The 12,056-nt window shown below is 50.8% G+C and overlaps 1 protein-coding gene and 1 pseudogene across 1 annotated transcript in view; both read right to left on the bottom strand.

Moving 5' to 3' along the window:
• Window positions 1–12,056, bottom strand: part of LOC140721279 (N-acetyllactosaminide beta-1,3-N-acetylglucosaminyltransferase 3 pseudogene) — a 418,101-nt pseudogene that overhangs the window by 360,022 nt on the left and 46,023 nt on the right.
• LOC140721246 (NACHT, LRR and PYD domains-containing protein 3-like) overlaps window positions 9,601–12,056 on the bottom strand; it is a 29,928-nt gene continuing 27,472 nt past the window's right edge. The window contains exons 7-11 of the mRNA XM_073036095.1: window positions 11,441–11,527; window positions 11,115–11,285; window positions 10,789–10,959; window positions 10,466–10,633; window positions 9,601–10,302 (exon numbers count right to left, since the gene is read on the bottom strand). Of these exons, the coding sequence (XP_072892196.1) occupies window positions 10,125–10,302; window positions 10,466–10,633; window positions 10,789–10,959; window positions 11,115–11,285; window positions 11,441–11,527 (775 nt within the window). The 3' untranslated portion in view covers window positions 9,601–10,124. The remainder of the gene's footprint in view (window positions 10,303–10,465; window positions 10,634–10,788; window positions 10,960–11,114; window positions 11,286–11,440; window positions 11,528–12,056) is intronic.

Here is a 12,056-nt window from a genome sequence, read left to right as displayed (position 1 = left end):
ATGGAGTTTCAACACCACACGGTTCAATGGCTGAGGACTCACTGCCACCGGAAACAATGAATGGAGGTTCAACACCACACGGGTCAATGGCTGAGGCTTCACTACCACCGGGAACAATGAATGGAGGTTGAACACCACACGGGTCAATGGCTGAGGTTTCACTACCACCGGGAACAATGAATGGAGGTTCAACACCACACGGGTCAATGACTGAGGCTTCACTACCACCGGGAACAATGAATGGAGGTTGAACACCACACGGGTCAATGGCTGAGGCTTCACTACCACCGGGAACAATGAATGGAGGGTCAACACCACACGGGTCAATGGCTGAGGACTCACTACCACCGGAAACAATGAATGGACGTTCAACAGCACACGGCTCAATGTCTGAGGCTTCACTACCACCGGGAACAATGAATGGAGTTTCCGTGCTACTGGGATGGACGTGTTCTGGTCACTCCTACAATAGATGGTCAACCATCAGGTACAAGGGATGGTTGCTCTGGATGCAGGGCCACCACCCTCAGACATTATAGACTTTAGTGAGTCGCTGTAATTTGTAACATTCCTTGGTAATAATTGAAAATTGTTGCGGCAGAGTCACTGTATCTGGGGACTGAGGAGAAAGTGGAACCTCCTTATTGTCACTGAAAGGACGGGGTCTCCGACAGAGGGCAGTGTGCGGGGAGTGTCACTGTTCCCGGAGATTGCAAGATGATGTCACTCACCCGACACATTGACCTGGGGAATGAGAATTCCGTCACCGATGGGAGATGGATATACAGCGCCACGTTCCCAGACGTGCGATCGAAGGAGAGTAGAAACGCTTACTGTATGGACTTCGTAGCAGTACGATCGGTCGGTATTCAGCCAGCTGCGTCACCTTAGGGAAGAGAGGGTAGAAGTCAGGAGCAGCGGGGCTGACTGTGGGCAGGTTTGTGCTTCGTTAGGGGGTTGCTCTGTTAGTGAACCTGAGAACTGAAATGAACGGATATTTCACCGTGCTTTTCACCTGCTCTCGGAATCTGGACTGAGTGGCGGCGTAAGTGAATGTGTTCGTGCAGCAGCTGAAATTCCTTAGCAAATATCCGGCATAGGCAGAAATAATTTCCGAGTCATTCTCCTGTGTCCCTATCCCGGTGTTGTGATAGTAGATAAATTCTGCAACATTCGTCAGTCACAGGAGGATGAAGCTGCCGGAGAGGGTGAAGAGCGAAACCACAGAACCTCTTCCGGCTCTCCTAAGGGTGACTTCTGTTTCCCCCCTTGCTCTGACCCGTCAGCCCCCTACGGACTCGACTGGCCACAAAAATGTGCCTGACTGTCAGATCGTTGAGCAGCAGAATTACGCCGAATGGGAGGAGCGGAGTCAAAACGATGACAAACTAGTCATACACCACCCACGCCGGTTCAGTGAAGTAACTTGGCTTCGGATAACAGAACCATGGTACATTGTTAAGGATCTCTCTGTAAGTGAAGTCGAGTGGGCCGTTTTTCAGAAAGAACAGACCGCTAGATGACGATAGAACCACGGCCGCCGTTCTCCCCGTGCAGTACTTTGTTTTCAGTTTCTGACAGCAAATGGCAACAAACCGATCGAAGGTGAAAGTGACGGTGAACCAGACGGAACAGTTCACGGCAATGCGGGACAGGACACGGAGAACAGTGCACACAGAGGTGACGTTCAGGAAACAAACAGGAAAATAATGATGATTGAGTTGATACAAAACGGCCTCAGTGATAATGACCAGTAGATCCGCCGCTGCCATGGCCACCAGGTACCGTGTGGTGCAGAAGGAGAGGTCGCACTTTCCCCGGGACAGGATGACAATCGCCCCTAAATTCACTGGAGACAGATAAAGGAATGAGATAAACATTATGATTCGCAATCAGACACCCCCAACTTAATCGCCCTCCACTACCCATCAAGGGTAAATTTGGATTACTGTTAACCACAGATTCACTGCTATCGGATTCCAATGATCCACCACTCACGAGCGTTTAAGAATTTCATCTGATATCCGTCGTGAACAGTGTATTCATTCTTCTGAAATTTTGCCTCCTAGGCCTCGACTGCACAGGACAAGATGCATACTCCCTGTACCCAAACTCTCAAATCATAGAATCATAGAAATCTACAGCGCATTACAGGCCCTTCGGCCCACAAATTTGTGCCGACCATGTAAACCCAGACGGAGATTATCTGCAATATTTGCAAATCATTCACCTTGCTCTGTGTGAGTAAATGCACAGGTCATTGTTAGAATGAAGCAGCTTCGTGACAGAGCGTCCATCCACGTGATCCAATCCCCGTCACAGTACAGCCGCGTCAGAAGACAAGACGGTGAACATTCCTCTATTGCGAGTCAGTATTTCTTAAGGAAGGAGCACAAGTTCCATGCGATACCACAATGTTTGCCTCATAATGTCGAGACAAAGTTGGAGTAGGAAAACTAGACTCTGACAGGGGGATAAAAGTTAGTTGCTGAGAATATCAACTGACCATCTCTGACTTCAACTGGTTGCCCTATATACACGTGAACAGTGAACAGTGTTCCAGGTGACCTGAGAATTGGCACACGAGAAATTTCCAATATATTATGCAAATCGCTATTTTGGTAGCACTGTAGCGGTGTGCTTCACACAGCGCTGAAATAACGACACGTAGTCGGTGAGCTGCAGTTGCAAAAGAGATTTATTCAAACTTCACGGCCTCGCTTTTAAGCCTTCCTGATCCCGCCCTCCCCAGACGGGAATGCTGTGTATCACAGTCCCGTCCTGCGCGAGGGCTTTTCCACTTGCTGGTGAAGCAGGCTTGGCGCCCTATTTGGGACCGGCCTCAATGCCGGCGCGCGCCACTTTGTGAGCCGGTTCGAGTGCGTTGGGAAGTGGGTCGCCACAGCACTTTGCTTTTAATTTTCCCCATACAATACATTTACCCACGTTATTTTGTTTTAATCGCCACGGATTTTCAAACACATTGAGATTCACTAAATTGCACAGGAACATCCCGGCGTCCTCATAATTCCCCACAACGCCCAATTTCACCTCGCCGGGAACACCAGAAAAAAATAAAACTCGTCCTCATAATTCCACACATCAACAAATTTCACCTCGCCGGGAACAATAAAACCCGTCCTCATAATTCTCACATCAACCAATTTCGCCAGGGGAAAAAAAGCCCGTTTCCGACCTAATCGACATAATCGATACAATCTATATCATGACAGACGGGTTCCATTCTGTGCGGTACCGCACATGTGATTGCCTGCTACCCTAAAAAAGGAATAATTTATTGCCAGCATCTGTATTTTTTGTCTGACAACGATTGTTCAAATGCAAACACGCACATCACTGTCTTTTCCATGTGGAATTTATCCGCGATAATACATAATGTCACACTTTATCGGGAATTAGAGAATCGTTCCTGTTATTGCTGATGGACGAGACAGTTCAGAGAGATGGGGCAGAAAAGGAATACAAGGGTGGGGAGAGGGGTGAAGAGCAGAGGATAGGATGGGGAGGGGGTGGAGAGAGGATAGGGTGGGGAGGGGTTAGAGAGAGGAGGATAGTGTGGGGAGAGGGGTGGAGAGGAGGATAGGGTGGAGTGGGGTAGACAGGAGGAGGATAGGGTGGGGGTAGTGGTGGAGAGTGGAGGATAGGTTGGGGAGAGGGGTGAAGAGGAGGATAGGGTGGGGAGAGACAGGCGGGGTAGGAGATGGAGAAAGAAGATTGGACAGGGAGGGAGGGAGGGGACTGTGGGAGAGACAGACTGAGGGAGAGACAGGCTGAGGGTGTGGGTAGTGGGTCTCATCTCACCTCACGTCTCTCTCCCCCTCCCCTCCTCCATCTGACCACTCCCTCTCCCCCACCCCCCTGCAGAAAATGGTGGTGATCCACCCCAACCAGCCCGAACCGCCAGACCTCGCCTCCGTCTTCTCCGGCAAGCCGGCGCCCACTCCTGCCTTTGACGGGCCCCAGTGACGACACGTCTTTCTATTCTACGGGACAGCCTGAAGGATTCGGGCCGAGCCTCAGGTCGCTCAAAAAATCAAGGCGGGAATTTGGAGACGGAGGGGGATGGAGGTTAACGGTGCTAGTCACATTCCTCCCTGTGGGAACCTCCCAGTTCCAGCTCCCTTGTTACGAGTCGCCCTCTCCCACCCTCGGCATCCCGTCACTCCTGAAACACTGCGCTCTCCGTGCCCTCGCTCTCGCCTCTATCACCCGCCCATCTCAGACTGGCTGGCGGCCATTTTTTTATGGTTACCATTGACAACCGCTCTCCCAGCATCTTAGAATGGGGCACAACCTTTTCCTCACCTTTCACTCACTTCCCTCCCTGGTTACTCAATCTGAACTCCTCATCCCTCCTCTCCTTTCCCTCCCTACTCGCTCTGCCGACCCTCCATTTAACCTTCTGCCGACAGCCATTTCGTGACAGTGTGTGACCCTCCCTCCCATTTCCTCACCACGAAGTGTGTCACTCCCGCACACTCACCAACTTGTCACCCTTCTTCCCATCCCATCATTTGCAAACCTCTTCCTTCCATCCCCTCGCTGTCCTCTCCCCACCACCTGGATGCTCTGCATCTTACGCTGGTTGGCTGCCATTTTGTGATGCCGATCTTCGCCTCTCCTCATCGCCCTCTCTCTCTCTCTGTTACCCAGCGAGTCACTCCCCAACTCACTCCGTCAGCCCTGACACGCTCCCCTCTCTGACCTCTTGTCCTTTCTCCCGCCATCAACCACATCCTGGGAGGTGGACATTTCCTGATGGAAATTTCGCTCCCCCATTCAATCTCTTCCCTCCGTTGTTGAGTGAGTCGCACCCCTCTCTCTCCGTTGGGACACTCAACTCTCCCACCCATCAGTCCTGAACGCGTCCCGACCCTTCGCACCCCCTTTACCCTTCGGCCATACCCCCTTTTCTTGCCGTCCGTCTTATTTGCGAAAGAACGTCACCACCCACCCTTCCTCTACTATTGAGTAAGTCTCTCCCCCCACAATCCCCATCCTCCCGCCCTATCCTATCAGACCCCTCTCTCCCAGTCCGATCTCTTCCCCTCCCTTCCAGTCCCGTTGGTTCGTCTCTCTCCCCATCCCATCAGTTGCCCTCCCTCCCCGTCCCATCAGATGCCGTCGCTCCTCGTCCCATCAATCCCCCTTCCTCTACGTCCCATTTTCCCTCGCTCCCCGCCGCATACCATCCCCGTACCATCAGTTCCCCTCCCTCCCTGCCCTATCAGTTCTCCTCCCTCCCGTCCCATAACTTCTCCTCCACCCCACCCCATCACTCCCCCCACTTCCCAGTTCCATTACTCCCCCTCCCTCCCCATCCCGGCACTTCCCCTCCCTCCCCGCCCCATCACTCCCGTTCCCTTCCTGTCGTTTCACTCCTCCTCACCCCGTCTCTAACTTCTCCATGTCGGCCACCACTTTGTGACAGGAACTTCCGCCCCTCCCCTTTTCGTCCCCTATTGAGTCAGTGACTTCGCCACGCTCACCAGCCACTTCTCGTCCCATCACTCCTCTTCCTCCCAAACCACTCACCTCTCCTCCCCAAAACCCACATGTATATATGTGTTAATATCTGTGATATATACATTAGTTTATTCAATGACAAAATTATTAGAATTAAAACATATATACATACCCAAGATGATATAAAAAACAAATTAAAATACTGTTATTACAATCAATAACACACTCGATCCCGGGATTGTATCCATGGGCACCGCATGTTCCTTCGCCATAGATTCTGTGTGTGACAGTGGCCATTGTAAGTCAGTGTCTCACTCCATCCCTGGCGGCCACATTAACCAAGGATTCGCCCATTTTAAATCAGCGCGACCCTCCCTCTCTTGTGCTCACTTCTACCAAAGCCGTCACTCCCTCCCCAGCGGCCATTTCAAGTGAAGCGTCGGCCATTTGAAGTCAACGTGTCCTTCACTCCTTCTCTGCCGCTCACTTTAACCGAGGCGTCGCTCCCTCCTTTGTCCTGTTTCAACCCGGCCGACCGGGGTCTCCTTCAGTCACCACATCTCTCCCTCCTTGCTCCCGTTTCAACCCGGCCGAGCGGGGTCTCCTTCCGTCACCACATCTCCGCCTCCTTGGTCCCGTTTCAACCCGGCCGAACAGGGTCTCCTTCAGTCACCACATCGCTCCATTTTCCTCAACAAAATTAACGATGGTGACGGCCGTTTTCAATCGGCTACTCACGCCCTCTCTTCCCGGCGGCTACGTTAAACAAGGTATCACTAACCCTAAACTGCTCCGTCAGACATTTTAGGCGAAGCAGCGGCCATTTTATGTCATATTGCCACTCTTTCCCATTAGATCATTCTACATCGACCCATTACCCCCTCTCTATTCTCACAGTCTCCATTTCGGCCATTTTACCCGTTGCGTCTCTCCCTCCCTGTTGGCCATTTGAATTCTGTCCATCACTCTCTCCCTGGCGGCCATTGTGACCAAGGACTCAGGGACTATTTCAGGTCGGGCCGCCACTCCCTCCGACATGTCCGTGTGTTCCTCCCGTCCTGTCGTCCATTTTCTCTCAGAACATCCCTCCCACCCTGGAGACCATTTTTAATGCACGCGTCACTCCCTCACTGGTGATAATTTTATATTCTGGCTTTCATCCAGAGTCCTATTGTTTATCAGCACAGAACTCTCTCCCTGGTGATAATTTTCAATCAGTGCGTCATCCCCACCCTGCCGGTCATTTTAACTCTGCCTGTCACTCCCACTCTCTTGTCAGTGTATCACTCCCTCCCTGCCGGCCCTGAGAAACAAGGTGACCACGGCCATCTTAATTCCGCCCATCGCCCCCTCCCTGGCGCCCATTGTCACTCAGGCCCATCACTTTCTCCCTGGAGACCATTTTCAGTCAACCTTTCACTCCCTCCCTGGTAACCATTCTAAATCCTTCTGTCGCTCCCTCCCTATTCACCATTTTCAATCAGGAGCCCCTCGCAGGACAGACACTCTCGACCACCCTCCACTCGATTGCGTAGATTGTTTATCACAAATAATAAATATATTATTTATATTATAAATAAAGCAGTTTCAGCGACAGGTTACTATCGATGCAATGCTCCTCAGACAGGATGAAGAGGTCAATACTCCCCAATGCCATTAGGCTTTACAATTCAACCGCCAGGACTTAAGAACTTTTTAAAAGCTATTATTAATGCTTTTTGAGATAGTGATTTAGATGCATATCATATTTTTTACTGAGTTAAGTATTGTATGTAATTAGTTTTGCTACAACAAGTGTATGGGACATTGGAAAAAAAGTTGAATTTCCCCATGGGGATAAATAAAGTATCTATCTATCTATCTATCTATCTATCTATCTATCTATCTATCTATCTATCTATCTATCTATCTATCTATCTATCTATCTATCAATCGCAAACAATAGAGACCGATGCGACATCCTCATCTCCGGATCCTGTGCGTCATCACTCCGAGTGTCGTAGAGAGAGGAGACACCAGGAAACGTGTGCGGTAATATTCCCGGTGTCGATACAGAGACGCGACGCCGGGCGCGGTAAAACTCTCGGTGTGGAGACAGAGATCGGGAACCGTGTCTGGCAAAATTCCTAGTTTGGGACATGGAATCCGGAAACCGTGCCCTGTATAACTTTTTAGGTGCTATGTGGACACCGGGAACCGGGCGCAATGAATCAACCGGCGTGGGGACACGGAAACAATAAACGTCTCCCAGCCCTCTCTCACCCGACCCCGCCATCTTCAGGAAGGAGTAGTGGTTATGAAGCCCGGTCATATCCACCGTCTCCGCCAGAAGTTAGAACCTCGTCAGTGTTACAAAGTCGTCAACATCCACACGACCATCGACTTTTCATGTAACTAATAAACCATCGACGTTCTCGTCAAATTCCCTAAATTCCGCTCCGAGATCTGTCAAACTCGGAATTCAGACGTCCCCGCCAGTTTCCAGGTTCACATATCCGTTGGAAATGAACTGGAAGGAGTCCCATTGGGAGGCAGATAATGGGAGTGAATGGAAAGGTCTGGGTCCCATTGGGAAGGGATGCGGTCCATTAGGAGGTTGGGCGATGAGAGGGAAAGGGGTCCATTTGGAATGTTCGGACGAACGGAGCGAATGGGTATGTGTGCACCCGTTAGGAATGCGGATAGGCGAAGTGAATGGGAAAGGGTGGGTCCCATTGGGAGGGACTGGGAAGGACTGGGTTCCATTGGGTGTCAACGGGAATGCTGCTTTCCTTTGGGAGTGAACGGAAAAGGCCGATTCCCTTTGGGAGTGAACGAGGAGGGCTGGACCCCATTGGTATTGAGCGGGAAGGGCTGGGCCCCATTAGTATTGAGCGGGAAGGGCTGGGTCCCATTGGGAGTGAATGGGAAGGGCTGGGTCCCATTGGGAGTGAACGGGAAGGGCTGCTTCCCTTTGGGAGTGAATTGGAAGGGCTGGGTCCCATTGAGAGTGAATGGGTAGTGCTGGGTCCCATCGGGGTGAATGGGAATAAGTGGGTCTCATTGAGAGTGAACGAGAATGGTTGGGCCCCAGTGGAAGTGAATGGGAAGGGATGGAGTCCATTGGGAGGATGAGCGATGAGAGTGAATGGGAAGGCGTGGCGCCAGTTGGAATGTTCGGACGATGGAAGCGAATTAGCAGGAGGGTGCCTCCCGTTAGGAATGCAGATGAGTCCAGTGAATGGGAAGGGGTGGGGTCTATTGAGAGTGTGGAAAGTGCTCGGACAATGGGAACGAAAGGGTAGTGGTCCGTCCCGTTAGGAATGCGGATGGTGGAAATAAATGAGAAAAGTTGGCCTTTGATTGAGAGCGAGGCCTCTGTGAGTGGACGGGAAGGGACAGCGTCCCGTTAGGAGAGCGGACGGTGAGAGAGGACTGCAAGAGTTAGGGTCAAGTTTTTGCCAAATTATCCTCATCTTCGATTTCATCCTGGTCTACTTCTCCGTCATAGAAGTCGAATGTGATTGTCAACCGCTCGCCTTCTACTATCCACCTGTATACCTCTGTCCGTTTGTGCCCATCCCACCCTTTCCAGCACCTTGTATCACTCCCCGTCTCTCTAACCTCGCATACACAGATACAACTCGTGTGTGGGACGGGGTATGTCCCTGTGCCACAATTCCAACCACAACTTAACTGATACATCTCACGCCACAGAGACACTGAGCACGAGAGTGCGAGATTGGACAGTGCGGATGGAGCTTCACTCTCTGTCTGAACCCGGGAGTCTGTAATGGGACCGTATGGAGGGAACTTCACACTGTGTCTGACTCCGGGAGTGTATGATGGGACGGTGCGGAAGGAGACTCAAACCGTATTTTACGCCAGTATTCCATCTCGTACTCCAGACCTCGGTGGAATCACGTCTGATATTGCAGTCTATACTAACCGTCTGCGGGATGCAGGAAGGGGGTTGGTTGGAGATGAGATCCTGGGCACCCAGACTCTGCCAGTCCGATCTCCCTCAGCCTGGAGCTGAGACGCTACTGTGTCAGTGTGAGGAGCTCCGACCCACTGTTGCAGTGCACAGGGTGCGGGGGGCAGCAGAAACCTCAAATAAAACTCGAGTCCGGCACCAGGACAGGAAGTTACAGCGGTTTATTGATTTCATCATGACAAATGTAAATTAAACAATGTGTGAGCTGCTGACGTGCGGGAATAAATAAGCTGCTCCCGACTCACTCACAGTCACACACAATTAACTGACCGGCGACAACGAGTGACAGTTTGAATAATCAGTCCCGTTTCTCACCGTCACTCTGCATCGGGGAACCGATTATTATAAAATCACACTTCAGGGCCGTGTCCGGGATCGCTGCAGATCCAGCGTCACTGCCGAGTGATTTGTCAATTTAACATCATTATGTTGGCCGGACAGCAGAATGCACCATCCTCAGCAGAGGGAGTAAAATAATTCTCTCCCCGGATAATCCCACCCAGGGCTCTTCCTGTCTATGTAATTCCCCGGAGTTTCACATGAGGTGGGGGTGGGGTCTCGAACGTGAACGTCCGGCAGAAGCTGCGCTGCTGGACAGGATGCAGAAATAGTCACTGCAGAAACGGTCTGAACGTTGGGAATTACACCTGACGCGCGGCCATTAAATGGGAGGGCGCGAGTTAAAGGGAGGTCGGGGAATCAGGCAAAGTGTCCCATTCCCGCAGGTGGGGATGTTCACATATTCAGATGTTCGCAGGTCCACTTTCAGTCCGGGTCTGACTCCCAGCAGAGACTCCAGTTCCTTCTCCCCGGTCTCACTGAATCGATTTGCATAGAGCCTGAAACAGATGGGAGAATAAAACTGAAATAAACAGATTACACAACAGTGTCAATAGCAGTGCACTGGGGTTAATGTTTCAACACACTCGCAGAGAAATATCACCAGAAAACGCTCGGATCCGCTGATATTTTATCACGTTGAACATTAATACAAACGCTCACCCGATCCACTCCAGACTCGGGAGGGTCAGTATTAGACGGCGGAGAGCGGGGACAGATCGGTCTGTGAATGAGTTTGCATTCAGGCTCAGCACCGTCAGTGATGGGTTTGTACTGAGAGCGGAGACAAGATCCTCGGCACCAGAATCTGTGAGACCAACATTGTTCAGCCTGGAGATGAGAGAGAGTAAGGGTGAAGGACACAGAGAGACAGGACACGGTACAAATCCCCTGTGGTTATCGGTAACACAATTCCTGATCACATAAATATTCAGTGTCAGACATGCAGTGACTGTAAACACAATCTCCCACAGTCTGGTACTTACCACAGTTTCTGTATTTTACACTCCGGGTTCCTCAGAGCCGCAGACACCAGTTTCACTCCAGAATCTCCCAGTTCATTATCACTCAGGTCCAGCTCCGTCAGTGATGGGTTTGTACTGAGAGCGGAGGCGAGATCCTCGGCACCGGAATCTGTGAGACCGACCTTACTCAGCCTGGAGATGAGAGAGAGTGAGGGTGAAGGACACAGAGAGACAGGAGACGGTACAAATCCCCAGTGTTTATCAGTAACACAATTACTGATCACATTAATGTTCAGTGTCAGACACCCAGTGAGTGTAAACACAATCTCCCACAGTCTGGTACTTACCACAGTTTCTGTATTTTACACTCCGGGTTCCTCAGAGCCGCAGACACCAGTTTCACTCCTAAATCTCCCAGTTTATTACCATTCAGGTCCAGCTCGGTCAGTGATGGGTTTGTACTGAGAGCGGAGGCGAGATCCTCGGCACCAGAATCTGTGATACCGATATTGCCCAGCCTGGAGATGAGAGAGAGTGAGGGTGAAGGACACAGAGAGAAAGGAGACGGTACAAATCCCCAGTGTTTATCAGTAACACAATTACTGATCACATTCATGTCCAGTGTCAGACACCCAGTGACTGTAAACACAATCTCCCACAGTCTGGTACTTACTCCAGTTTCTGTATTTTACACTCCGGGTTCCTCAGAGCCACAGACACCAGGTTCACTCCTGAATCTCCCAGTTCATTCTCCCCAAGTCTAAACATAAACAGACAAATTGATGAACAAAGTGATTGAATCCGTGGGTCTGAAGGAATTTCTCTCACTCGGATATTTCAGGAAACATTAAACCCTTCAGTAAATCACTGATCGGAGTTCCCATCACTGTCATAGTCCCTCACTGTCCAGCTCAGGGTATTCACCGAATGTCAGTAATTTAGACTGTCGGTGTGACCCTGTAAATTCTGTCTCATTCCCCAATGGTTAGAAAACAGTTCCTGATGTGGGAGACAACACACACAAAATGCTGATGGAAGACAGCAGGCCAGGCATCATCGATATGGGGAAGTGCTGTCGACGTTTCGGGCTGAGACCCTTCATCAGGACTCGTCCCGAAATGTCGACAGCTCTTCTCCCTATAGATGCTGCCTGGCCTGCTGTGTTCCAAAAGTATTTTGTGTGTGTTGTTTGAATTTGCAACATCTGCAGATTTCCTCGTGCTTGCGCCTGTCGTGAGAGAGTCGGAAAGGCGGGGTTGAAGGGTGGGAGGAAGTTCCACAGTGAGGAA

Source organism: Hemitrygon akajei, unplaced genomic scaffold, assembly GCF_048418815.1.
Source record: "Hemitrygon akajei unplaced genomic scaffold, sHemAka1.3 Scf000053, whole genome shotgun sequence".
NCBI lineage: Eukaryota > Metazoa > Chordata > Chondrichthyes > Myliobatiformes > Dasyatidae > Hemitrygon > Hemitrygon akajei.
This window is presented reverse-complemented; position numbering and strand designations above follow the sequence as displayed.